At 44.2% G+C, this 27831-nt stretch overlaps 1 protein-coding gene and 1 long non-coding RNA gene across 2 annotated transcripts; one reads left to right on the top strand and one right to left on the bottom strand.

Annotated features, from left to right (window-relative positions):
• Window positions 1–27831, top strand: LOC122762086 (nuclear receptor coactivator 3-like). The gene is made up of 24 exons (XM_044017267.1): window positions 1–45; window positions 143–231; window positions 8029–8136; window positions 9195–9355; window positions 11347–11447; window positions 11540–11714; window positions 13605–13787; window positions 14646–14732; window positions 14882–15022; window positions 15670–15817; window positions 16122–16420; window positions 16583–16777; window positions 16904–18021; window positions 18143–18275; window positions 18728–18883; window positions 19713–19943; window positions 20275–20374; window positions 20467–20641; window positions 20969–21295; window positions 21804–21902; window positions 23086–23329; window positions 24373–24550; window positions 24682–24886; window positions 25412–27831. Exons 3-24 carry the CDS (start codon window positions 8048–8050, stop codon window positions 25421–25423), a joined length of 4557 nt encoding a protein of 1518 aa, XP_043873202.1. The 5' UTR covers window positions 1–45; window positions 143–231; window positions 8029–8047; the 3' UTR covers window positions 25424–27831.
• On the bottom strand, window positions 9349–11347 carry LOC122762087. The gene is made up of 3 exons (XR_006358655.1): window positions 11229–11347; window positions 11019–11098; window positions 9349–9461 (listed from the first exon to the last, which is right to left on the bottom strand). It is a non-coding gene; the product is annotated as an uncharacterized LOC122762087 (long non-coding RNA).

The raw sequence follows: 27831 nt of genomic DNA, 5'->3' as shown, positions 1-27831 counted from the left end.
TGCAGCTTCCTGTGCTCGAGTCTCAGGCCACTGATTAATAATGCTGTGTGTTATTGATTCATATCAACATAATAAATGTGCACTGTGGAGCATGATAGATAAACCTTTTTTTTAAAAATATTTCGTTCTGTTTTCCCTCTAGACTCACTTGACCAACCCACATAGGACCAAACTCCCAGATTGAAGGGGAAGGGGGAATCTGATCATCCATCATCTCGGCACCATTTCAAGGTGGGCTAACATCCCATATAGTTGGCATGGTAACGGCCTGCTGGGTTAGGTTGAGTGGTTTTTTGCCACAGACAGTTTCTGGATGTTGCCACATTCTTGCAACATCCTCCTGACCTGAGCGCACAGAACAGTGAGTGTGTTTTGCAAAGCAAAATGTTTTGTGTTTGGTTTTTTAAAAGATGGAGTCCTTTTTTTTAAAGAGTGTCAGTGGCAGCCCTGAGAAGGATACAAGGAGGCTTGAGTGAAAGATTTTGAGATAGATGAGAAAATGAAGAGTGGGAAAATGGCAAGGAGACAGGAAGAGAAGTCAAATTATTCTTTGTGCTCCACCTGCCACAGAGGCTGTAAGAGAGCATTAATCTTTTACCCGTGTCTGCAGGTGACAACACACATACACACATACACACGCACAAATATGCCCAGACTTAACCACACTCTCTTTCAATCACATGCATTTTCACACGCATGCATCTGTGGCCGTGCAGCTCTTGCACAGAGAGCTGGAGAGAGCAAGAGTGTATGTAGCGAGGTTGTATGTAGGTAGGTGGGGGGAGTCCATCAACAGGAGGCAAAGCTGGGAGGAGGAAGAGGAGGAGGTACAGTAGCTGCACACAGAGTTTCAAAGTGGAAGGAGATAATTCTGGTGTTCAGGGACCCCAACGGTGTAAATCTGATTTTACTTTTGGATTTTGGGTCAGTTTTGCTTAAAGCAACTAAATCATAGTTCAATCATAGTGATGCTCATGGTTATTATCATATGTCAACCATCTCAACTTGAAACAGGTACTTGATTTTGGAGTTTCAACAACGGAAACAACCTCCATACTCGACCCGTGACGTTTTGTTAGGCATGGCAAATGTGAACGTTGGCCATAAATGTTTGTCCATGACATGAAAGTGCATGAATAATTATGAATAATCGTCAGTTAGTGGATGTTGCAGAAGCCCTGTGATCCAGAGTTGAAATAACTGAAACTCTTGTCTCTTGTTTTATTATTTATGTTGTTTAATTGAGAATCGATGTTGTAACTTGTAAACCTGACATGGAGATTTAACTGCAGTTAAATTAAATCCAGGCCAATCGGTTCATAAACCGCGAGGGCCGTGAGGACTGTCCGTGGCTCGAGCGAAGCAGCTGCTCCTCTTGTCATGACACCGGTGTGAGTTTACAAGGCCAGAGCAGGGCCGTGTGCCTCTGTTTTGTCAACAGAGATTATGAAAGAGCGGCTGTCAGGCAGGCGGGAGTGTGTGCGGGCAGCGGGGGAGGTAACAGTGGGACTATTTGCATCACCCGAACTGAGCACACCCACCCTGCTAACTCTGTCACCTTCCCTCTCCCCTCCCTCCGCTCTGTGGCATGCACAAGTTCAGAGAAACACCAGTGCCACATCGCAGTGTTTTAAATAGAGTCAGTGATGTTCATTTCATTGGAATGAATATGCACAACTTTTTGTTTCAAGCTTGAAGCGCTCTTGTCTAAAACTAACTCTGAATAGAGGTGTAAAATTGACAGAATGCTTGCTGAGGAACCTCAGAATGTTTTAGTTGATGATTAGACAGCAGTTAAACTACTTCTGTGTAGATTAAATACCCCAGCGTTTGAAAGCGTTTTTCCCCCCAGTAAAATCGTCACATGCCCCCGGTATCTCTTTCCGACACGTTCTTGTTTATTGCATTGTTTTTTTCCCCTGCTGCTGTGACTCACTCTGTCGTGGGAGGTCTGTCGTCTCTGCACTTTTTTTTTCTTTCTTTCTTTCTCTTCCCAAACCTTTTTTTTTTTTTTTTTTTTTGCTTTCAGTTTTTAACTGCGCTTCACACATTACACTTCTGTTCCCCGAGAGTCTGTAAGTTCAGTTACCGTTGTTACTGAACCACCGCTCGTCCTAATGCAAACATTTTCACTGTGTACACTGAAGCGAAACCAGAAAAACACACACTTCTGTAAGAGGGAAACGTAGAAAATAACGTCACACTAGTGTGACTTCCATCTCTCTTGGTCACGGATATATCCTGCATAGATCAGCAATGAAAAATCCTAATCCTTCTGTAAATTTTTTTAAAAAATTTTTAGAAAATAAATGCTTTTCTGAAATGAATAGTTAATATTGACTGTTTAATCAATAAACTCCTCAGCCATCTCAAGGTTATTGTTAGAAACAATTAAATCCCTTTGCAAACTTCATTTTCTTCTGCCATAAAAACTAAACAGGAAACCCAGAGGCTGAAATGTCACATGCACCGCAGTTGTACATAACACAGAACGTGCTAACAGTTGTGTCACTCTCTCACGCGCTACCAGAAATGAGGTTGGAATTTAAGTCATCGTGAAGGTGACGGAAGTCAAACTCTTTCATCATGGAAACGGAGCCAAAGCTGCAGCAGCAACAGGGTTACATTTACAGAAAGAAATCAAATGAATGTTTTATCTGTCTCTAAACTTTCATCTCATGTACATAGATTAAAGTGTAACATGTACCTTTTATATTTAAACGCATGTCGGTTACATGCAAACATTGCGTTGTCAACGAGTTGACAACGCACTGTTGTCTCAGCTCTAATTATGATTCTCTGGACTGAAAACGTAACAAAGTGCCCACGAAAAGATTCAAGAGCGAATTCTTGTGCCGAAAAGAAAAAAGCAGCCGGTCCCTGAGCTGCCATTGTACACACAAACCATTCAGGTCTCATCGTACTTGTTTGACAGAGCTGGTTTTCACATGAAGAACAAACAAATCGTGTCATTTCTTGTTCAGAGACCAAACAGAGGTGGAATTATAACATCGACAACAACAAAAATCACCAAAAGTTGTTCACTGCAGTTTGTTAAAACATGCCATGTAGTGAATGAGATGACTTTCAAGACATTATTATCCAGGGATGCACTGTATTATTGGCACAATATCGGTAATTGCAGATATTGGCTTTAGGATTCATTATTGGATATCGGCAAACACACCAATATCACAAATAACTAAAATTGTAGGCTGAAAAAGCTGCTACTTCCTTGACTTCTATGCAACCCCCTTCTACATTTATTAATTTTTTTAACAGTAAAGATATTTTATATCCACATCTACTGCGACATATGTATGAAAAATATTATGTTAATTTCACTACAGAAGAACTCCCAATATAACGGCATAACGGATATCGGCAAAAATCCAATATTGTGCATTCCTATTATTATCAAAACAGACTCATTTGTGCCTATCTACACAGAATAATGTGTATTTTTTTCCCCATTGTGCACTTGAATCTCCTGCAGAAATCCTGTGCGAAGTGTTAAACTAACTTAGTGGCGGTCAACGACTCAAACTGTCAGCAAATTCAAGAGAAATGCTGAACTGAGAGTCAAGAAGATGTAGAAGTCATCAGAAGTCCTCCTTTATCATGATGTGTTTGTTTGCTAAAGTGACAGCACGTCCAGCTCAGGTTACACAGTGTTGCCTCAAGATGATATTTTATCAGCCAGCGTGACAGAATTCAGTCCCGTACTCCTCATCTTGTCGTCTTATGTTGTGCAGCATGTGTGGATGTAACCGGGTTGCGTGCCTTCCTCGTTTATGAGTTCAGCTGCTTCCTCTGGTTTCACCATAAAGTCGGTGGTTTCTGACGAGTGGCTCTCCCACTGGGTCCCGGGGTCACCGGCGGGTCGCTGTCCCGTAGCAGACCTCAGGAGTTTAGCTTTCACCCCAGGTGATGCCATAGCAGTGATGACCTGGTTCATCCTCCTTTCACACCCGTCTAATGACCTGGAAAATATGTGGGTCAACTGTCAGCGTGAAGGGAGTGACCCCCTAAAATCACTCGGGTCAAGATCAGGGTTGACAGCCAGGTCAAACTTTCCTTTTGTTTTGTGTGAAAGTTCAGTGCTGCTCACCTTCACGGCTTCAGTCACTTGTAACTGTCAGCAGAAGAAAAGGAGACTCGGACAAACAGGAGCTTAACAACGTCCTGTTTTTACTTGTTTTCCTATTTTTTATTGCTGGAAAAATGCCTAAATAAAATAAATAAAGCCCTTTCTACTATATCATTCAATCTATAGACATATTACACATAACATACAGCCAATATGAAGCAATTAACGTGCCTTTTGCCTTTTAGCGGCCCCAAGATGAACAGTATAACTATCGTCATCGTAACTACGAGCACTATGCTTTAAACGGATGAATCAAATTTCCCAAACTGTCAATTTTGTCATTTAAAGTTGGGGTGGGCAGTGTAATTTATCCTTTTTGATTAATAATTCAATATTAACATTTCATCATAATAAAAATCAAGTGATCTAAGCGAGCACCAGACTTCTGCTCCTCTGATTCCAGCCTTGTGGAAATCTCTCTTGTGATCAGTCACAAGGTAGACCAGAGAGCGAGGACGCTCCTATTGGCGGTTTCATGTCGCTGCTTCTAAGCATACGCGGTCCTTCGGTGGAAATGTTAACATTCATGTCTTGGCAACAGCTGCCTACACTGCAAAGAAACGAAATGTAATAAAAATGTGTCAATGTCGGCACAGCTTCTCAGAAGATAGAGAGATTTTAGCATATGAAGGCCAGAAAGCCTTGTTCCCAAAATGTAAGTATTTGATGACCTGGAGATCAGACAATCAATTATTTTTCTATCAATCCTGCCTGCTACAGTTGTAATATCCTGAGGATGAAAAAGGACTGAACAGAACAGAAAAGAAATATTTTTTTACGTGTTATCAAACCATATTGTAGAGCCAAAGTTGCCAAATTGAAATATTTTGCCTCAGATGTGTAAAATGTTTCTCCGGTTTTGTTATTGTCTGTATATGAAGTATTTTTTAAACCACAATTACAACATTTTACAACAATAATTATCAATATTGAGTGATTTAAAACTGTTTTTTTGGCCTAGCCGTTGTAAAAGTTCAACATTTTTGACCAAGGCGATGTCTCATCTCAATTTACATAATGCTTAAAGGTGACATAGAATGCTTGTATCACACATATATGTTAGTTATGGAGGTCTACTTACATAAATGAACTTGTTTTCATGGTTAGAAACCTCCTAATCGCTGCAAACGAGCCGATCAAAATATCTCTTCACTGACGCTCTCGTCAGCCGCGCTGTTTCAGACCAAAACCACACCCCTAGAATGTGGACTGTGTTGTGATTGGCCAGCCAACGAGAGCTTTCCCACTGTCCTGTGATTGGCCAGGTACCTGGAAGTGACGTAATAGATAGGCCAGCTCTCAGATACACAGCTCCCCCTCTGGCACGGTGGATGCTCTGCATCTCAGCAGCTACAACGAGAATAGTTCTTCTTCTTCTTCTGCGGTTGAATGTACGCAACCGGATGTGCCCGGCACCAGGAGGCGCTACGGTGGTGAGAGGAGTGGTGAGGATTTCTGATGACGACATCAAATTAAGGAAGTGCCGATCCGCTTGGCAGAGCCCAGGAAAACAATACAACACTATTTTCTCTGCAGTGGCTGAACTGTTTGTTCTGAAACTTTAGGGTTTCGTAAACGAGGTAATGACGCAGATACACACACAAACGCAGCGTTAATTGGAGCTTCCGGTCTATGTGGGCTTTAAAGGTTATATTAGAATAAGGTATTAATGATGCTTAAAAATCCTGCCTAATGTACCTTTTAATTTCAGCATTTTTTTTCAAGTTTTCCAAATCACTTATTGAAGTAATTCAGGTGCTCATCTTCATGCCAAACTCACCACCCTCCCCTCTGCCATTACCACCTCCCATTTCCCTCTTGACGTTCCTCATTGCCGCCGCCCCCTGCTGCTGTATTGTACCCAGCGCAGCCCCGCTGCCTCTGTGCCACCAGGCCCCACTGCCTGTGGCGTGTAATTGACTTTCTCCCTGCACTGGAAAAGCGGGCGGCGTGCGCCAGGCTGGAGGTGACCCATTTCCCTGGGGCATTCAGCAGCCTCCTAATCAACCATTCTCTCGGGCCGCCTCATTCACTCCGCAATTAGAGCAACTCCCCCTTTGAGAACTCCATCAATAGGTGGGCGGGCTTGATCGGCGGCGGAGCAAAGATGGAGTTTCACTTGAACACGTTGCTTTGACGCTCTAAGTTCTGAAGCGTTCGACTTTGTGCCTCCCTCTCTGCTTTCTGTGCCTCCCTCGTGGTAGGTTTCATCAGACGGCAGCAAGTGGGGGTGGTGTGTGGGGTTGTCTAATGATGAGCAGCCGAGGGGCAGCAGGTAAACGGGCACAAAGGGAGGAGAGAGGCGAGGCGAAATGCAGGTAGGCAATCAGACAAAGGCAACGAGACAGTCAGACAGACAGTCAGATGGGAGGGACTCCAGGGAGGGATTAAAACAGAAATTTGAAAGAAACTCAAAGCAGGAGGGATTGAAAAAAGAGGATCAACACATCTTCAGAGTGTCTCTTGCTTTTAGAAGAAGTCTTATGAGTATTCCCCATTGTTGTCTTGCAGGGGAATACACATGTGTTTCACCTGGTCTTTGAAAACATTGATTTCGTGAACGAGGAGAAGAGTGCAGCGAAGAACGTCCTCTGTTCAGGACAAAAGACAAACAGACATGCACACGCACACATACTCAGAAATGCAATCAGACATTTACATGGACTGCTCGGATCCCATAAGAAGGAGCCCCAGATGATGCGTGGTGATTAAATAACGGGCAGACATCTCTCTCCTGCCATTGGCCTGATTTGCTATGCAGGAGAGGCAGCGCTCTGGTCAGAGGATAACCATGTAATCAATGCAATGAAAAGGCTGCTTTGGCTGTGAAGGTTAAGAAGGTGGTACTGGAGGCTTTCAGCCCACTCCATCTGCCACACATGCGTCCACAATCCACACCTGACGTGTGGTGTGAACGTTACATCTTCTCCTCTAGTTCCTCCTCCTCCTCCTCCTCTCACCTGTTCCTCGTCCCTCCCGTCTTTCTTTGACATGCTTTCATGCCTGCCTCCGCCTCTTTTCGCTCTGATTCCCCCCTCCCTCTGTATTTTTTTTTCTTCCTCTGCATTTTGTCTTTAGATCCTGTCTCCCACTATATTTGTGCTCCCTCTCCCTGCCATTTACTTTTCTCCCCCCCCCCTCCATTCTCTGTTCCCTCGCTCCGTCCTACCTTTCCCCTGTGCAGGCTGCTGTCACAGTGGCAAAGAAATTGACCAATCGCAGCTCACTTCACAACAGTGGTTTCTTCCTCCCTCCCTTATTCCTTCCGTTCCTTCCCTCTATTACCTTCCCCTCCTCCTCCTCCTCCTCCTCCTCTTCACCTCCTTTCGTCCCAATTGCCTCTCTTCCCCACAGCCTCTATCAGCTCATTTCCTGGAGACGAAATGTGATGCATTATGGGAGACAGACGTCTGTCTAACAGGGTTAGCTGTGCAGTGTGGCTTATCATCAGAGATACTGCTAATCCCGTGTGTGTGTGTGTGTGTGTGTAGATGCACAGTGTGAGCTAATGAACTCATACATGCACATGCCCACACACAAACAAATGCAACCTCACATGCTTACGCTGGTTTTATCCAAAGTGTAGGAGGAGTAGGAGATGGACGAGACACATTTCTGTTTTGTCAGAGTCTGCCAGGAGAATCAGATTTGCATGATGTAAGCGTATTTCACCCGGCTGCGTATTGTTTTGCACTCTATCCACTTTTACAACCTGCCTTTAGTTTGGTTGCTGATTGATGCCGAGTACAGAAGGAAGTTTCCATGTTTTCTTCCCTTTGCAATTACCTATATGGTAAGCAAGAGGGCTTAAACGGGATGTAATCCTCTCTCTGTTTGTATTAAATCCTTATTTACACCTGTGTGTTTCCTCCACTCAGGTGCTGATATGTGTACACAATGAGTGGACTGGGGGAGAACTCCATGGAGCCTCTAAGTTCAGAAAATCGGAAACGCAAGCTCTCCACTTGCGAAACGCCTGGTCTGGGGTGAGTGAATCTGATGAGCACAAGAGAGAGAAGAAATGCTGAAAAGTGGGCTACTGGGTCAGTGTTTTCTGTAGCCCTGGTCATGTGGTTCCTTTTGTTGATGTATGCTCTGATGAGTAAGAACTACACTGTGTTCAAAAATGAAAGGGAAATGCAATTTGCACACTGACTTCAAACTAGACCAGGGAGACGATGTTCATGCCCCAGTTGGATAGAGAAAAGAAAAAATCTTGCACTATGCAAAGAGGCATAGAGGGTATGTGCAGTCGTTTATAAAACATTTTGGGAAATACACACATACACACATATTCACTTTAATGCAAAGAATAGATGAGTTGAGAATATTTACACAGCTCAGTGTAAATGAAGCTCGAGGCAGAAGATGGTTAGTTTGGTTAGTTCGGATAACGGCTGATATCAGCTTGGGATGCACAATATCGGCAGATATTGGCTTTAAAATCATCTGCCGATATGACTAATAACTACAACACTAGGCTAAATAGGCCATTGCCTCCTTGATTTCTATGTTGGTGTCCTTTACAACTATTTATTTTGGCAAAACAATTATGTTAAATGCCCTACAGAAGAGACTAAATTACCTCTGCAGTCGGGCACAGGGAAAAACATGTACCCATATGCATGGGTATTTATATCTGACTATCTTTTGTTAAGTAACTCCTACAATGAGCAGCACATAACTGTCCATAAAATACATTTCTCAGCAGTTTCTTTGAGCTAATTTGGCTGCGAGGTTCAAGTCTGAGTCATATCAGTCTTGTCGTCTAACTCTCTGCAAGGAAGCAACTATTCCCCTAACATGTATCACACAGCAAGCTAGTTTCAATATGATTCAGTGCAGCCTTCAAAAAATACACAATAAAAACCTTTCTTTTGGCCGTTTCATGTGGTTCACTGTGCCCAAAGTGCAGTAAGTGGCCATGTTCTTTTCAAACCTGCCTTTATTGTTTTTCAGTTATAAAATCATCACTGACTCAATTTGCATGGATGTCGGAGGAATCATTAGCTCGGCTTTAATCTCCGCTTGTTGGCCCCCGCAGGTGTGACAGGAAGCGTCGGGAGCAGGAGAGCAAATACATAGAGGAGCTGGCGGAGCTGATCTCTGCCAACCTCAGCGACATCGACAGCTTCAACGTCAAACCAGACAAATGTGCCATCCTCAAAGAGACAGTGCGCCAGATCCGTCAGATCAAAGAGCAGGGTGAGTGGACACAGTTGTCTGAAATCCTGAAGGCTGCAGCGAGACAGCTGGACCACAAGTCAGATGGACTGTTAAGAGCGGTGTGTAGGAAATGTGACGTAAAGTGCTGAGGAGAGCAAGAGAGGACGAGACAGCTTTGGGTTAGCAGACGCGCGCACGCACATACACACACATGCCTCAGAGCCCAGGTGCAAGGACGAATCAGTCATTCATCTCTCACAAATTTCACAGCCTCAACTGTTTATGTTTGAGAGGAAACATTGGCAATGCTTTGTGAAGCTGTCGTATGTGTGTGTGTGTGTGAGAGAGAGACAGACAGAGAGAGAGAGAGAGTGTGTGTGTGTGTGTGTGTGTGTGTTGCGTGCATGGCCAGCTGCATCCTGGCCTCACCAGGGGCTGTTTAATTGGACGTTTGCAGGTAATGACATGCCTATCCATTCTGCTGAACTGCCAAATTATCAGTTCTGTTACAGCTGCTGTTGTGGTTGTTCTGTCTGCATTATGCAGCAGTTGTTCCTGCAGTGAGCTGCTCAAAAAGCTGCAGACTGACACGTTTGCTGCACAGATGCACCGCCAATGCAGAATTTACTTCTTCTTTTTTTTTTTTAATTCTTGCTTCCAGATTTAGTTGAAATTCTTTCTGTTCAAGGTGAGAGTGAAGGTGAATTTCAGGAGATTATTTGTGCAGGGGTGAGAGAGTCAGTGGTGAATTTTGCTCTTGTGTTTCTGCTTGGCTCAGTCGGTGTCTGCCACCTCGACAGGAAGGGGAAGAGGCTACAGCTGGCCGCGATTGGCTGCTGACAGGTTGCCATAGTTACAGGAAGTGAAGACATAATGACACGGGCATTTAGGCTCGTCTCTCGCTCTCTACCTGTTCCTCTTCTCTCCCCTTCACTTTCAGTTTGCCATTGCCTATCTTCATTTTATTCTTTTTCCTACAAACCATCCCTGTTCTTCATCTCACATGGATTCAATGCACCCTGCTCTCGCATCCTCCTCACCCCCACCACCCCCCCACATGTCTCATCTGTATTGCAGCACAATGAATTGCAGCATCTCCAGGTTTGCCTCCAAGCATCTTAAGGTATTGAGTGAACTGATAGAGCGCAGCTTCTCTCTTTCTGTCTCTTTCTCTCTCTCACACTGTTTATGTTTCATTCTCTTTCCTTTTCATCCCTCTCCTTCTTTCAGTCCTTCTCTTCCTAACTTCACACAGCCTGGCTGTAGGCAGCAGCAGCAGCAGCAGCAATGGCTTTTTCCTTTGTGTGGGTATCCATTCCCCCTGGGAGCTAATCACATAGAATGATTCCTGTAGCTGAGCATCCACCGCCTCTCTCTCTCTCTCTCCCTCTCGCTCTCTCCCTCCCTGTTTTATCTCAACAGCCCAAACATAAGACGTTTTCCCTCTGTATCACCTTTGTCCACATTGACCTGTCTCTGCCCCAGTCCTGACTGTCTGTCTTTCTTTATCTGTCCGTCTTTCCCTCCATCAACCTCAGCCCCTCCATTAATTCAGGTGCCTCAGCTTTTTGCCCCTGCACCATTACAGCTTCCAGAACATCTCCAGCTCTCTCCCGTGCGCGCGCTCTCTCTCTCAGCCCCAGCCTACCAGACAGTCCCTCAGAGTCTGACACTGAATATAAAGCATGAGGACGGCAGCTACCTGCTCCACATGCACCCAGCCCTCTACTCCTCCTGACGGGCTCCTCAGAGAAACCTGCCTCCGTCCGTCTCCCTCCTCACCTGTAGTTTTTAAATCCAGAAAAAGAGAAAAAGAGAAAGGTGTAGATTGAGAAACGCTGCCCCCTGCTGGTGCATTTACAGTAGTGACTCCGTGGCTGTTTCCTCAGGTTTCAGGTATTGTTGTCCTCACCTTGTATTTTCTCTTTGCCCTTTTTTTGTTGTTTCTTTCAAGGTAGCTAGGCTGGAAGTGGCTGTTTTTTGACGCTCTTCTGTATTTTTACTTTTGCTCTGTCTTTCCTCTGCTGCAGGAAAAGCTTCATCCAACGATGACGACGTGCAGAAGTCAGACGTGTCCTCAACAGGTCAGGGGGTCATCGACAAGGACCACCTGGGGCCGCTCCTGCTGCAGGTGAGCCCGGCTCCCTGAAAGGGACGATTTTATTTCAGGCTTTAATTGGCCAACTCGCCAGTGGTGACCTTCTTTGGCTATTCTGCTCTCAGGCACTGGACGGCTTCCTGTTCGTTGTGAACCGGGAGGGCAGCATCGTGTTTGTGTCAGACAACGTGACGCAGTACCTGCAGTACAAACAGGAGGAGCTCATCAACACCAGCGTGTACAATATTCTCCATGAGGACGACAGGGAGGAGTTCCACAAGAACCTGCCCAAGACCAACAGTGAGCAGCATACACACTCACTCATTCATTCATTCATTCATTCACATGAACACACTCACAGGGAAGCTGCACGTCTGCTCCCAAACAAACTCTACTTGACATCCTATGGCATAAAACAAACTTCTAGAGGTTACAACAACAGCGCACGCATGCACATCAATGTAAAGATGCTTTGTTATTTATTCATTCACGCTCTTCTGTTGTCAATGTAACCAGGAGCTCCTGGGAAGCCTGTTCCTGTGCATGAGAGCTTTTCCAAAAGACACACACACACACACACAAACACCTGACAAAATACTCATGTGCACAGAAGTACCCACCCACTTGGTGCTAAGCAGGCAGAGCGCAGCGCAGCTGTCAGTCACACTCAGTGGTCCAGACAGTGTAAAACAGGCCCGAGCTCTTTTCAGACCCTATGGCAGCCATCTGGAAACTACTTACCGCTGAATAATGCACCTCCACATTTCTCTGCTTAATTCACTGCATGTTTGCATGTGTGCTATTTACATGCTTATGTCGGAATTTTTTGAAGGTGCTGTGTATGTGTGTGTGTGTATAAACTCATGAGCATGTGCACAGAGCCCTATTTATAAAGCTGATTAATTATGGATATGTGTGCTCGACTGAACCTGCTACTTGATTAACTCTGCAGTAATGTTCCTAAGCAGAGCCGGCTGCGACATGTCATTGACACACTGTCTCACTTATCCCTCCTCTTCCCACTGCATGCTCCTTTATCCACTCCCTCTCTTTATCCTTTAACACCCATCTTTTTATCTACTTTTTCCCTCATTCATTCATACTTAATATGGCTGCCTACTCGCAGCACGAAATTCCGTGCTAGTGTGTGTGGCTCACCCTGCTCCTCTCTGCTCTCCCACTCCTCATTGTGTCTTGCTCTGCTCCTCTGCCCCCTCATTATCTTTCGGAGCCATGAATGAAATACGCTTCTCGCTGCACATTCCTGCGGGATGACCGCTGACCACGCCAGCTACACTTAAACACACACAGGCACCCATGACACACACACACATACAGTTACAGGAGCAGACACGCGCTCCCTCACAAACCCTGGAGCGCGCTTTTGTTGCTGGCCGGTGTCACTGTCTTGCCTCACTGTTGGCTAATTGTGTCTGAGGGGAGATGTCGGCCCCAGGGACTTTGCTGCATTTTCTCCATGGAGGAGCGAAAACCAAGGCCTTGTTAAATCACCTCTCACTCACTATCAGTTTGCCCCCTCCGCACCTCCACCGCTGCCACCATCCCACCTCTTCGACATGCCTCGCTCTCTTGGGCTCTCACTCTCCAGACAGTATCCTCCGGCCAACTCAAGGTCCTGATAAGGCTTCACACAGACCTTGGAAGACAGTTAGATGTTTCCCTTGCCTTTCCCTTTCCCACTTCTTCCCACCCTCCTGTGAAGGTGACCCTTTCTTAATGTGTGTATGTGCTGTGATGAGGAGTCTGGGTCCAAATGAGGATAGATGGCTGAGTGTCCCTGGCCTCTGCCTGCAGTAGAGCACACTGAGAGGGAGAGATATTGGAAATCGACACCTTGGCTACATTAATCCTATGGTCCATTTAGCCAGGTAGCCGAACAGCACGAGAGGCTGCTGCTTCTCAATTTAAGAAGGAAAATTCATGTTGCGGTTTGGTGTGTTTGTTTTGATTGGTGTGTGTGTGTGTGTGTGTGTGTGTGTTTGTGTGTATTTTTCCTCGCAGGATGGGGTGTGAACTGTTTGTGATATTTGATTACAGACGATCCGTTTATAGTTGCCTGTGGTTTTCTTGTCCCAGGAGCTTCATGCTCATTCAATTCCACTCCCACTCGTGACATTTTTTTCACCATGATGTGTTTGTTTGTGTCTTCTTTCTGTTTTTTTCTTTTAGTAAATGGGGTGTCGTGGGGAAGTGAGGCGGCCCGACAGAAGAGTCACACCTTCACTTGCCGGATGTTGGTTAAATTTGGCCATGTCCATGGCCCCATGGAGGAGGGGCCAGCAGGGCCGCGCTACGAGACCATGCAGTGTTTTGCTCTTACGCAGCCCAAGGCCATGATTGAGGAGGGGGAAGGTATGTTGGCGTCACACAAATTTAATCACATAGTTTGTGTCAAGGAAAAGATGGGAGAACAAAAACAGTTTGGGCTCATTTTTGTTTGAGCAATGTTGAATTTGCCTTCAAGTTTGGCACGAAGGCAAATTCATCAGCTACTCAAGATAGGACCTGTAAGACTTGTGTATTTATGTATGTACGAGCAGATTATTGTCACATCACATGTGTACGTCAATGTGCAACTCATAAATAAGTGATGTGAAAACGTCTTGAGGACAAAGACTAAAATGGACTTTACAGACTTTACAGCAGGAGACATGCTGCAACCCCCGAAATACTTGCATATCTTTAGATTCTGGGGCTAGTAAATGTGATTTAAAGGATGTTTCAATAAGGTAGTAGATGATCTTTAAACATAACTGGAGAGTTTAAAAACTTAAATTCATAAACCCTCTCTTTGAAAGTAACATGTTTAAAGAATCCACTTTATACTATAACTTTTAAGTCAATTAAATAATTAATAGGTTGCTTGCATTTCATCTTCATGTATTTCCTCACATTGTATCAATTTGGAGGATTTTCATCATTAAGTGTTTGACAAATATAGAGCGTGTTTTATGATGCAAATGAAAAAGTCGAATAAAGTTTGAAAGGAACTGAATTAAATATATAATGGACAAATCACATCTGGTTAAAAGTGGTGAAATATAGCAAACACAACTGCAGTCTGACAAAAAAATGATTGGCACAAATGATGTCTTGATTCCATACATGTATTACTTCTATTTGTGTTAGCATCACCTGCTGTGCATTAAACTCTCACTTGCATACAATGATCGTGTAACTTCTCTGACACTTCCCTCCTCTTGTGTGCAGACCTACAGTCATGTATGATCTGTGTGGCCCGTCGAGTTACAGCCATGGAGAGAACAGAAAGTTTCAATACCCGGCATGAGCTCTCAGGTACGGTGCTGCTACAACTAAAAACTCACAGAATAAACATACAAGCTCAAAAAGGCTGTGATGTTTTGTTTTGTTGTTTGTTTCAGATTTGACTCATCCCTGCTTTTTTTTACTGTCTGTTTTTGCCCTCCCTCTGTCCTCCCCTGCAGGTAAACTGATCCAGATTGACCAGAACTCTCTGCGAGCATCGATGCGTCCGGGCTGGGAGGATTTGTTGAGGCGTTGTATTCAAATGTTCCTGCAGCACAGTGACGGGCAGCCATGGTCACACAAACGCCACTACCATGAGGGTGCGTCTCACGCTCGTTCTGAACACACAGATGCCTGCGATCTATCACTTTATTCGGCCGATTATGTGTTCAGCCTTTTATCTAACAATCGGAGAACAAATGCAGCTATGATCATTGTATAGTCTGACTGAAAATGTTTGTTTTTTTATTTGTCTACTTATATTGGCCAGAAAGAAAGGGAATTTCAATGAGACTTGCTGCTTAAAATACATAAACACACCTTATGCATTAGTGCATCAGTATTGATCTCATGAATATGAATGTGTGAGCTGTACAACATTGATTCCCTATTGTAATCACTGGTTTGGTTTTAACATGAAGACAGTGATTGATGACCCTTGCTATCAGATACATTTACTCTCACTTTTTTATTGTAAACATGGTGGTCCAAAATGGGGACATCCGTGGAGCTGCCCTGGCTGCTGACACTCATTCTGATTGAATAAAAAACATTATGTGATTGAACACTTCAAATTATATATCATTGTTTTATCTTTAATTTCTGCCAAATTAAAGTAATTTCACACACTAGACGTTAGAACCTTTAATAACTCTTTTCCACAACTCGTTATGATTGTAACTTGTTGAATCTTGTTGAATGAAGCGTGCTCTATAAATTGCTTTACCTTAATCTGGTGTCTCCACAGCCTTTCTGCAGGGTCATGCCGAGACGCCCTTGTACCGCTTCTCTCTATCTGACGGCACTCCAGTCACAGCCCAAACCAAGAGCAAGCTGTACCGCCATCCCATGAACAACGAGCCGCAAGGCTTCATCTCCACACATTTACTACAGAGGTCAGAACGAGTGAAAACACACATTGAAAACTGATGTGTCATGCACTGTATTGACGGATAATAAGCACTTCCACCTGATCTACACCAGGCAGCCGAGGCATTCATGCAGCATGAATAGCTGAAGTAGACCCTGAAGTAGCTTTTATGCAGTGGTTTTCTAGGAATAGTAAGACGACTCTATACAGGAACTGCTTTTTTTTGGTTGCGTTTTTATTAAGCCTGTATAGTCTGAGACCTGTTAGAGTCTGAGACGATGTAATGTATTCAAACCCCATGCTTGTTTTTGTCTTCTCCTTCCACACAGAGAACCAAACGGTTACCGCTCGTCTCAGGGTGGAAGCATGATGCCAAACACGATGAGACAGCAAGGTGTGGGAGGCCCCAACCCCAATGCCCAAATGAACATGAACAGTGGTGGAGGGATGGGCATGGGCGGCATGAACAGGGGATATGGTACAAATGAGCAGGGCCACATGGGTCACATGGGTCCAATGGGAGGCAGCTCCATGTACGGAGGTAGTGGTGGAGGTGGAGGCGGAGGTATGGGCAATCGCATGATGCCAATGAATCAGATGGGCCAGATGAATCAGATGGGGCACATGAATCATCCAGGCCAAGGCATGCAGCACCCACAGCAGCACCCGCAGCAGCACCCGCAGCAGCACCCGCAGCAGCACCCGCAGCAGCACCCGCAGCAGCATCCGCAGCAGCATCCGCAGCAGCATCCGCAGCAGCATCCACAGCAGCATCCACAGCAGCATCCACAGCAGCAGCACCCGCAGCAGCACCCACAGCAGCACCCGCAGCAGCCCCCATTTCAGAGCAGCGGCGGGTTTGGGCTCAGTGGCATGAACAGCCCTTCAGGGAGCCCCAGAATGGGCGGTCCCCAGCAGGGCCTCCTGATGTCACCCAGGAATCGAGGGAGCCCCAAAATGGGTGCCAACCAGTTCTCACCAGGAGGTGAGTCGATTAGTGTCCAGAAATGTATGAACGTCGGAATTTGAATTGATTATGCAAAGATTACCCATAGTTACTTTTTGTTTGATTAGATTGTATTCGATTTGATTTGTTTTATTCCCGTTCCAGGCATACACTCTCCTATGAGTGGCATTGGCAGTGGTGGAGGAGGTGGAGGGAGCACAACCACCTTTTCTAGTAGCTCCCTAAATGCCCTACAAGCTATCAGTGAAGGAGTTGGGAGTTCCCTCCCATCCACCTTGATGTCCCCCTCTCCAGCACTCAAACCAGACAGCTCTCCCAGCATCCACTCCTCTTCTTCCTCTCAACTCAGCCAGCCAGTCAAACCAGGCCAAGATGGCTCCAAAAGCCCAGCAGGAGGCCTGGGGCCTGGACCTGGACCTGGTGACCATCACCATCCGATGCACCATCAGCACCATCATCCGCATCCTCAAGCAGAGAGTTCTGGAGACCGACCAGACAGCCAGGCAGGTACAGTGACAAAAGAGTCTGGAGAAGGGAGCAATGAGGCAGGGGCAGCGAGTGCAGATCCTCCGCGGAGGTTGCCAGACAGTAAAGGTCATAAGAAGTTGCTGCAGTTGCTGACTTCCCCAACTGAGGAGCTGGGAATAGGTGGTAGCGGACCAGCAGGACCCCCAGTACCACCCACACCAACCAGCAGCAGTTCTGCCACAGGAGCAGAAAGTAAAGACCCTAGTGGAGGCATGACTAGCCCATCGTCCACTGGAGTGTCTTCCTCTTCCTCAGCCAGTGCCAATTCAGGACAGGTAACAGGGCCTGGAGGAGTGTCGACATCGATTTCCTCTGCTCACTACACTGGCTCGTTGCAAGAGAAGCACAAGATCCTCCACAAGCTCCTTCAAAATGGCAATACCCCAGATGAAGTAGCTAAAATCACAGCTGAGGCCACAGGGAAGGTGTCACTTGGAGGCCAGGAGACTGGTGAGGTAGGAGCAGGAGGATCAGGGGCCGCGCCTGGGCTGATCACAGAGCCTAAACAGGAGCAGCATAGCCCCAAGAAGGAGAAGACTCATGCCCTCCTCCACTACCTCCTCAACAAGGATGACTCCAAAGAGCCAGTGGATGTGAAGCCCAAACTTGAAGAACTCGAGGGGAAGGGACCCCCAGGGGCCGCTGGCGGCCCTCCACGAAACGGCCCTGGATCAGGGCCCGGCCCTGCACCTGAGCATCCTGAGAGCAAGATCAAGTTGGAACCAGCTGATGATGTAAGAATGATTTTATTATTTGATATTTGCATCTTGATATTGCATAGGTGTTTTTGAGATTTAGCCTTTCAGAGTTTACATTATACATTGTAAAATCTTTTTTATTGTTTCTAATGTTTAGTTACATAACCTGGAGTCTATCTTGGGAGATCTGAGAGGTTCCAGCGCTGACTTTTACCCAGATCAGGCTGGAAGTGGAGGGGCCAACGAAACGGGAACAAAATCTCAAGGTTGCCTTGACGACAACCTGCAGGGTAAGTGGTTGCCCCATTGCCTCTAAACAGAGACAATTACATGTGGTTATGTCAATGCCAAGTGCCGGTGAAAAAACATCAGGCATCAGTGTGAGCTATCTCTCAAAATTTTGCATCAAATACTGTCAGTTAATTTAATTTTTATATTAAATACAAAGCTTTAAAGGTATTATTCAAATGTCACCATTACTATTTGAATAAATGATAATTTGCAGGCCCACATAGGTGAAACTAACCTGGTGAATTAGTCCAGAAAGTGTATAAAAGTGTATCATTCATAACTATTTTTCATTAATAAACTGTATTTTAAACCACTGTTTTTGAAATGCCAGAGGGTAGTGAAGTATTTCTTTTTCTTACATTGCCTTTTCCATATTTAATGAAACAGACATTTCTTTATCTACTTTTGAGGAATTCAGGAACCAGCTGACAAATGAGTCTTATGCTTTCAGGGAGTCCAGGAATGGGTCCAGGCCCTCGGGGACCCTTCCAGAGGACCGTGTCCATGGATGGGAAGCCTCCCGGTGGTCCTGGAGGAGCAGGTAGACACACCATGCTTATCAAGCAGGAGATGATGGGCAGCCCAGACAGCTTCCCTGGAAATATGGGTGTGTGTTCAAGTGAGACGACACTTATGTTCTACACATTTTCTTTCGCCTCATTGTGATCATCACAGTATGTTTTACCCACTTCCTTTACAAATTATTTCCCGAACACTATTATGATGTCAGAGATGTATAAAGTACTAGAGACTTGAGTAAAAGTACAAGTACTCAAGAAATCAATCAGTAGAAGTTGAAGTATTTTTTAAGCACCACACTTAAGTGGAAGTACTAAAGTATTCAACATTTTTTGTATTGCAAGTAGTTTATTTTAAAATGTACTAGTCAAGTACTGAAGGTAAAAGTAGAAGTATTTTGTTATAGCCAGGTAGTTAATGTTGATATGTTTCTTCAAATTCGGAGGTGAATTTTTGAAGGCCATTATTTCACAATCTTTCAGGAGGCAGAGTAGGCATTTCATTTGATATGAATGGTCTTTTACGCCCAAACTCATCGAAAATATGCAGTGAAGTATCAGTGGAAGTACGAGAAAAAAAATACTCCAGTAAAGTACAGATACAGCATTTTAGTACTTAAGTACAGTGGTAAAATAGTTCTACTTTGTTACTATACATCTCTGTATGATATAAACTTTTAAAGCACATATTTTAAGGTCTAGTATCCATGGTCCATATTTATATAGCACTTTGCTTGATGATCACTCATTTTGCTTTATTATCAACATCATCATATTCCGCTATTTTTGTATATTGATACCTTTCCAAGCAGAATGTTGCATACTGAACATGCTGAGGGCCAAGACTGGGCCACACTGCTCTCCTTTAACACTTTGTTGTGACTAATGTGTGCACATCTTGTGTTAATTCCTCACCAGGACCAATGAATAGGGGCATGGTCCCTCAGAGGTCTCCCATGGGAGGGTCCAGTGAGTGGGGCATGCCGAGCTCCGGTGCCAGTCCTGTGGGCTCAGCGGGACACCCGTCCATGATGCGTCCGGGTATGGAGTACAACAGTGGCAAGGGGATGATGTCAGGACCCATGGTCAACCGCTCCAACAGTGTCCCGGGCACCAGGTCGATGCTGCAGCAACAGCTCATGGATATGGGTATGTTTTAGATGGCAGTTGTTGATGAAGTTTTCACAAACACAGCTCTGCGGAAGAAGCAGGTAGAAGAAATGTGGAAACGTAGGAAAAACAAAGATGCTATAGAGCAAAGGTCTCTAATAGATGAACCACAGTACAGACCCAGATGGAAGGTCCTACCTGGACCTCAATCTGTTTCCATAAATCATAGAGAATTGCCAGCGTTTGTATTTTAACTTGTGTGACACCAGAGGTCCAGGAAATGAAGATCACTTACAATTACGTGTTTTTATTACGTGATAATTACTGTAAATGATGTATAAATTAACTATATGTGTTGTCTTTGTTACAGGAGGCTCTGCTGACATGGGTATGGGTCCCTTTAGCCAGCAGGGACAGCCCAACCAGTCCCCCTCCTGGCCAGACACCATGATGAGCATGGAGGGTAACAGGTCAGTGCAGCATCCCACCATTTTTTTAATCATTCATAGCTAATTAGTCACTATTAACAGTTCAGAAGTTAATGATGAGCTTCTCTGTGCAGTCGGCGGCAGTTTGGCAGCACCTTGGATGATCTTCTGGTGCCTCCAACTACCAGTGAGGGTCAGAGCGACGAGCGAGCACTTCTGGACCAGCTGGACTCTCTGCTGAATAACACAGATGGCATCGCTCTGGAGGAGATAGACCGAGCCTTGGGCATCCCAGACCTTGTCAGCCAGGTGAGGACAAAGGAGTGGATTAAATATGAAAAGGTGGATAAAAAAACATTCCACCTGTGTTCTCCTTTAGATTTCCCATAAAAGGAAAAAAAAGATGCACGTTATGACTCATAAGTGTGCATTAAGTTCATGTTTGCGTTTAATATTTTAGTCATGGCTCACTGGGTTCAGGGAGTTGTGTCACTCAAGGCAGATGAGCCCAGAGGAAGCCATCTGTGCTGTTTAGAAAAAGACAATTACAGAGCCAACCAGTTGGAAAGTAATCAATAAAACACCCTACTCTTTGACACCGTACTCTTTTTTGTCCTCTTGTCCTATTTGCGTCAGACCCAGGGGGGAGAGCAGCAGCTGGAACCTTTTCCGGGACAGGACCCGTCCATGGTGCTCGACCAGAAGCCTCTGTATGGACAGGGCTACCCTGGACCCCCCAGCATGCCCATGCAGTCGGGCTACGGAGGGAACCCCATGCAGGGTCAGGCCCAGCAGGGTGGGTTTGGACCCATGCTCTCACAGATGGGACAAGGCGGCAGTTTCCCTGGTATGGGTGGAATGGGGGGCATGGGACACCCTCGTGCCAACATGATGAGGCCAAGGATGATGAGTGCCAACAAGCCCATGAGACTTCAGCTGCAGCAGAGGCTGCAGGGACAGCAGGTACACATTTTTGTTGTAGAACTGAAGTTATAGAGTTCCTTTTCTGCCAGAATATCAGCGTTATTGTAGCCTCGTCTCCCCAATGTGGTCTAGTGCAGTTGCCACAGTGTGGTTTGGAATGGTACTGTGTGTGGGCCGGATGATAATGGTTGCGTCAGCAAGTAAATATTGGGACATCATACAAGCACAACACAGTTCAGCCCGCCAATCCAGAATGTGACACAAAGAGCAGCAATGGAGGACATTCAGCATTTTGTGTTTTTGTCTTCTTGGTATGTGGCTGTTTATCACAAGAAGAAGACAAGCTTTGTTTGAGAGAAGGCTGCAGGGGAAAACCATCGCACAGAAGTGACGATTCTCTGTTGACTAATCAACAACAGACTCTCAGGGAAAAATGGACCAAGCTGAACCAAAGTGTACCACTTGTCGTAAACGTGGTTTATCTGTATCTATGTCGTACATTTTCCTTCATCTTCTGTTCAATGTTTCTTTTCTTTCCCATCATCAGTTTATGAATCAGACGCGGCAGGGCATGGGCATCAAGATGGAGAATCAGGGAGGAAACCCTGGCATGAGGCCTGGTATGCAGCCTGGCATGGCAGGACAGGTACAAAAAAAAAAAAGGAACTTTTTCATTTTTATCCTCTTAGTTCTTTTGGTGATTCTTGTTAGCTCCGTGTGTAGCAGTAACACAAACACAGCTGTTATTTACAAAACCTAATGAGCTGTAACATATATTACAAGATTATTGTGCACAAGATCTCAGACTCCATGTGGCTGTTGTGTGAGTGCGACTGGGTGTGGAAAATGTGCAGCACCTGTAAGTCTGCTGAAAGGTCACCCTCTATAAAGGCTTTTAAACACGTTTACTTGAACACAGAGCATTATTAATGATAGTAACGATTAATGGATTGGCCACTTTTTTTTAATACTTTGTAGAGAGAGAACATAAGTGTGGTTACATTAAATCTAGTTACGTGAAGCAATTTCATATATAATGGAGGATGGAGGGGAAAAGAGGGAAACTGGCCCAAAAAAAAATTGGCATCATATTTTAGCTATTGGATGCACCGACTTTTAAAGTTTGGCATCGGAAAAACTCATATCTTTTGACCTCTATTCATTAATTAAATATGAATTAGTTGTTAGCTATTTAAAAGAATAACATAGATTGTGAAAAGCTGCGCTGGTTGTGCACAGATCTGTGCTGCAGGTGCACTCATGATAAATTGCCGTAGGAATAATACACAACTCCTTATATATTCATATTCCATCCTGGCGGTGTGTGTTTATAGGTCACATATTCAGGCTTTAAAAAATGTTGGGTTTTCAGCTTCTTATGTGTTGTTGGGTCAAAGTTATGATTCAATTTATATCGCATTTTTAGTAGTGATATAAAGTAGCAATAATTGGGCAGAAGTCACAAAAATAGGCCGTTTTTCTTTTCTTTTTGTTCATAAAAACGAGCCAAGTGAACTTTGAACTGTGACGTATTTCCAATTTTCACAAATTCAATCCAATTTTAAACATTTTGAGTACTTTTTACTTAGGTGTGTTTATATAGAAGGTGAAAATGAATACCTTTTTCATTAGAAAAAAAAAGATATAAGACACTCTTTATTACACATTCTTAAAGCCTCTGTATATACTGTATGTTTTAACATAGTAAGGGAAAAAAAGCAGCCGAATTGCTCTGTGTTCTAAGGATTAATGGATTTGTAGTGTTTAGAAACAGCATTATTTCCATCATTTTTTCATTCTCAGTCTGATTATGCCCTTCTTTTGTGCAGCCTGGCTTCCTCAACGCTCAGATGATGGCTCAGCGCAGCAGAGAGATGGTCAACCTGCAGATGAGGAGGCAGCGCATGATGATGCTGATGCAGCAGCAGCACCAGCAGCAGGTGGCCGCTGCAGCCGCAGGAGGCTTCAGTCCCCCGCCCAACGTCACAGCTCCTGGAGGCATGGATAGTCCTATGGGAGGACCCAACATGGGCCAGCCAGGCCCGCAGCAGTTTGGCTATGGCGGTAACTATGGTGAGTTTACTGAGTCAGGTGCCCATTATTACACTGCCCCCTGATGGTGCATGTGTGTGCTGCAGGGTTCGTGTCAAAGAAGACTTATTTTTTTTCTTGTCAAAGCAGCTGTCAGAAGGTTTCTGTGTTCTCCAAGTATTTCTTTATTGAAAGGAAACGGGTTATTGGATCTTCAGTTAAAGCTGCAGTGTGTAACATTTGGTGATTTTTATTGTTTTTATTTATGACATGTTTTTATTGCCTCTGAGCAGAAATTATGTAAAAAAAAAAAAGACAAATTGTATTCTGTGACCTTTATCTGAAAACAGGCTCCGTCAAGCAATACTATCAGACCTGACTGACTGTTATAATGAGAATCACAGAGAGTCGTGTGAAGCTAAATGGCTTAATTAACATTATGTGAACTTGTTTGGTTTGGATGTAACAGACAATTCTTGATACCTGACAGTTCTGCACTACACTTATAAATCTAACACATTTATAATAAAGTAAGTCTATTAATTATTCATCATCAGTTCTGTATAGTTCAACAAGGATGGATGACTGAACTGGCCTCTCTGGGGCCCAGGCCCAGGAGCTCATGGGGGCCAAAACCTCTGCACTACTATCCCGATATCTTACTGTGTTATTCATCACTACTATGTTATTCATCCCAATGTTTTAATGGGGCCCTGAAGCCAAATAACACTGGTTGTTTTGCAGTGTTTTTATAGGGCCCCTCAGGTTATGTTATTCACCCCTGGTGTCTTGACAGGGCCACTGGCTCATAATCTGCCCCAGCAGTTCAGAGCCTAACATTCCCATAAGGGCAAATCTGTTTAAAAAACAATTTAAAAAGCATGGATTTAGCACAACCAAATTTGACTTTCTTGAATTTTGACTTTCAAATTTTTGACAATCCCAAACAACTTACTTAAAGTACTGTGAATAAAGTGCAATCAGAGCAGTGGCATCAGTAATCACGGAAACTGAAAAATGTATATTTATTATTTCTCTTTAAAGGGAGAAGTGAGTTAATGCTTAATGCTCTTTAATCTTCACAGGAATGGCGCAGCAAGGAGACCCTTCGTTTGGCCCATCAGGCGGCAGTCCTCCCAACGCCATGATGCCAGGCCGCCTGGGGCCTCAAAATCCCATGATGCAACAGCATCCACAGGGCGGTCCCATGTACCAAGGTGCAGACATGAAAGGCTGGTCGCAAGCAGGCATGGCGCGCAGCAAGTATGACATCAAACACTTGTATTATTACATTTCACACCCCGGAGAGGGTTTTCTCCTCTTTTATGTGTTCACTTTAACTCTTCTTCTTCTTCTTCTTCTTCCTCTTCCTTCCTGTGGTTCTTCTTCATCAGTTCATACCCTCAGCAGCAGTTTGGGCAGCAGGGACCTCCAGGGCAGCAGCAGTTTGGGCAACAGGGGAATCCAGGCCAGTATGGGGGCATGATGATGAACGGGGGCATGCCGGCCAGCGGAGGAGGAGGACATATGGGCCAGATGGGAGGACAGATGGGTATGAACCCAATGGTGATGGGACGCATGCCGATGGGACCTGATCAGGTGCGTGCACAGGGCTGACGAGTCTAAATGCTTAAAGACCAACAGATATTAACATTTTGTTGACCTTTAAACAATATTGACATGACCACATGTAGAGGGAATTAGTACCAGTTTTTTGTTTCGTTTTTTACAATTCACGAGGTGACACAAAACATGCAAGTGAAGCAAACCTTTCATGTTTGGTGTGTGAAAGCACTTTTGCGTTTGTTACCCCCCCTGTTGGCCATTGAGTAGTTTACAAGTTTCCAGATTTTGAGATGACATTTTAATCTTAATATGAATCCTGAAACTTGTTAAAAGTTTAGATGTGAATGCCTCTAATGTTTGTGAAAACAAAGAGTGTTACACACTAATGAAACTTGGATTCACTACTGTGTAGCTCACACGTTCATGTTTAAATGACATTCATTTAAGAGTAAATCATACTGACCTGTAAGCCTGAGTGTATCACTTCTATCACTTCTTCTTTTGATATATTTATATGTACTTTTCTTACTGACTCATTCTTTTGTCCACTCTTTCTAGAAATACTGCTGAACACCGTGACGGAGGCGTTCCTCTCACTGTGATCTCCGTTCAGATGCGGTTATGCAGCTGCAGCGCTGGAGTGTGTGTGGGTGATCAGGTGGTCGGTGCGTCTGTGTGTAATGCCGCGTTCCCACCACACGGGGGGAGTGAACTTCCTTCCCTTTTTTGTGGACTCAATGGCCAGTAGATGCAGTCTGGCAAAGTGAGGAAAAAACACACGTTGGTCATCACTGGAAACACTGTGACTCCTTCAGACAGTAGGACAGTCGTGTGTCTCCTCCTGCAGACTCTACTTTAATATTCCTCTCTTTATGCATTTACTGTGCGTAGTTCAGTAAACTCACAGCTCGCTGGACCAAACGGTGAACGTGGGAAGGCTTTTTTTGTTTGTTTTTCCGTAGATCACAGACTCGGACTTCAGTGTGCAGAAAATTCCTCTCCTTTATCGAATGTACCAAGAACCTGTGTTCACATTTCCAGTGTGGGATTCCTGTCTTCTCTCTCTGAACGCTGTGGGATGTCTTTATCCACCCCCGCCTCTCGACTGTTCTCACAAGATCACAACACACACACACAAAAAAAAATACACGGTCCCAGACGACGAGCCATCAAGATTGTGACACTCAGATGAATGTCATTGAGCAGCAGTAGCACGCACACACACACACACACACACACACACACACACAGTGTCGTTCCTCCGGTCCAGGACGCCGCTGGGCTAAAGTACGACTGAATTATTTGTTGGCTGATTGCACTTTAAGGAAAGGCCAACATCGAAAAAGGATTGTGGCAATATAGAGGCCTTTACCCGAGAAATAATACATAGCAGCAGACATTTTATCATTTATTTTTTGTCCTCTCCGAGGTTTCCTTCTCTGAGAGTCGGGGCGGTTGGAAGTGGGTAACCATGACGATCTTTGTTCTAAAGTGGGAGCCGACAGAAAAAGGCAGCAAGCACAGATTTTATCCTCTCTTCTACAGATTTATTACATAGTTTTGTCTAGAAACAGGCGGATCCACGTCCTAATAAAACTCCACTTGAATTTCTACCAGATCGACGAGGGGATAATTTTATCATTCCAGACGCGGTGATTTTGAAATAATCCAAAATGTTGCAGATTATTTTTGGTTACTTTACACTGGTTTACAGTGTCGGTGGAAATTAAATTGATTGTCATTTGTAAAAAAAACTGATATCTGTATTGTTATTATTATTATTATTATTATTATTATTAGCACACGCTTAGAGGACGTCATTAGATTCAGCATAGGTGTGTACATTTTTTCTAGCAATAATCCTTTTCCTTTCTGGTTTTCCCTCTGAGGACAAAGGTGAAGCGACGGTTGTGCAGTATTAGACACAGTGTCTGGTTTGGAGCTTCTTCTTCTTTCTTTCTGTCTTTCTTTCTTTCTTCTTTATGTCTGTGAATATGAATTGTAAATATGCTTCAAATGTACTATATAAATATATATATATATATATAAATATATGCTTTTGTAGGTCATATACTGTTTTTTGCACAGATTGTAAGGCTCGATATTTAAAAGTGTAATTTTCTTATTCCGTCATAGGTCAGCTTTTATTTTCAGTACGTTAAAAGCGTCGGTGGGAAGGGGAGGGAGTCCTCTCTCTGCGCAGTACGTGTGGATCTTTCTTGTCTTGCTGCCACGTTTTTTATTTAATTTCTCTTTATTTTTCCGAGGACATAGTCTTAGCAAAACAGGTGCTAGTGAGTATATTTCTTTTTTAATTATTTTTCTCTGGCAAAAAAAAAACAAAAAAAAAAAATCAAAAAAAAACAACAAAAACAAAATACGCCTACGTGAAAAAGAGTTGACACTCGATTGTGTTCGGCTTCAAAAGGCCCGGATGTCTTACCAGTGTGTGTGTGGGGTTGATATTTTCTGACCTTTAACCTCATGCTTGCGTGCGTGTGTGTATGTGTGAGATTTCTGAGCTCTCATCCTCGGACGTGAGAAAATGTGGAAATCAGTCCCAGTGTCTAACCGTGTGTAGCTGTCCTTTAGTTTGTCAACATAATACGTTTAATCCCCGACGGAAGCGACACAAGAAAGCATTTAAATAATCCCCGTTTGCCTTTAGTTTCTTCTTATGTTCCCTGTGAAGCTCATTTTTTAATCTCCTGCTCAATCCAAAGATTTCTTTTGTTCCGTCATTCTGCAGTGCGTAGAAAACGTTCCTGATTTTAGATCGTGTGCAAGTGCTCGTGTGCTTTTACCGTCGCACATATGATACCTATGATATACATTGAGCTAAATATGTTTAATGACATATATTATTATATTCCCATCTGTATGACATAGAGTAGAGATGAGTCTGCTTCTAACTGAGGTGGTTTGACTTTTCTTTGTTTCGGTTTGTGATTGTTCTCTCTCTCACTGTCTCTCTTTCT

Source organism: Solea senegalensis, unplaced genomic scaffold, assembly GCF_019176455.1.
Source record: "Solea senegalensis isolate Sse05_10M unplaced genomic scaffold, IFAPA_SoseM_1 scf7180000015233, whole genome shotgun sequence".
Classification (NCBI taxonomy): Eukaryota; Metazoa; Chordata; class Actinopteri; order Pleuronectiformes; family Soleidae; genus Solea; species Solea senegalensis.
Note: the sequence above shows the minus strand (reverse complement) of the source record. Positions and strands in the feature narration are given on the sequence as shown.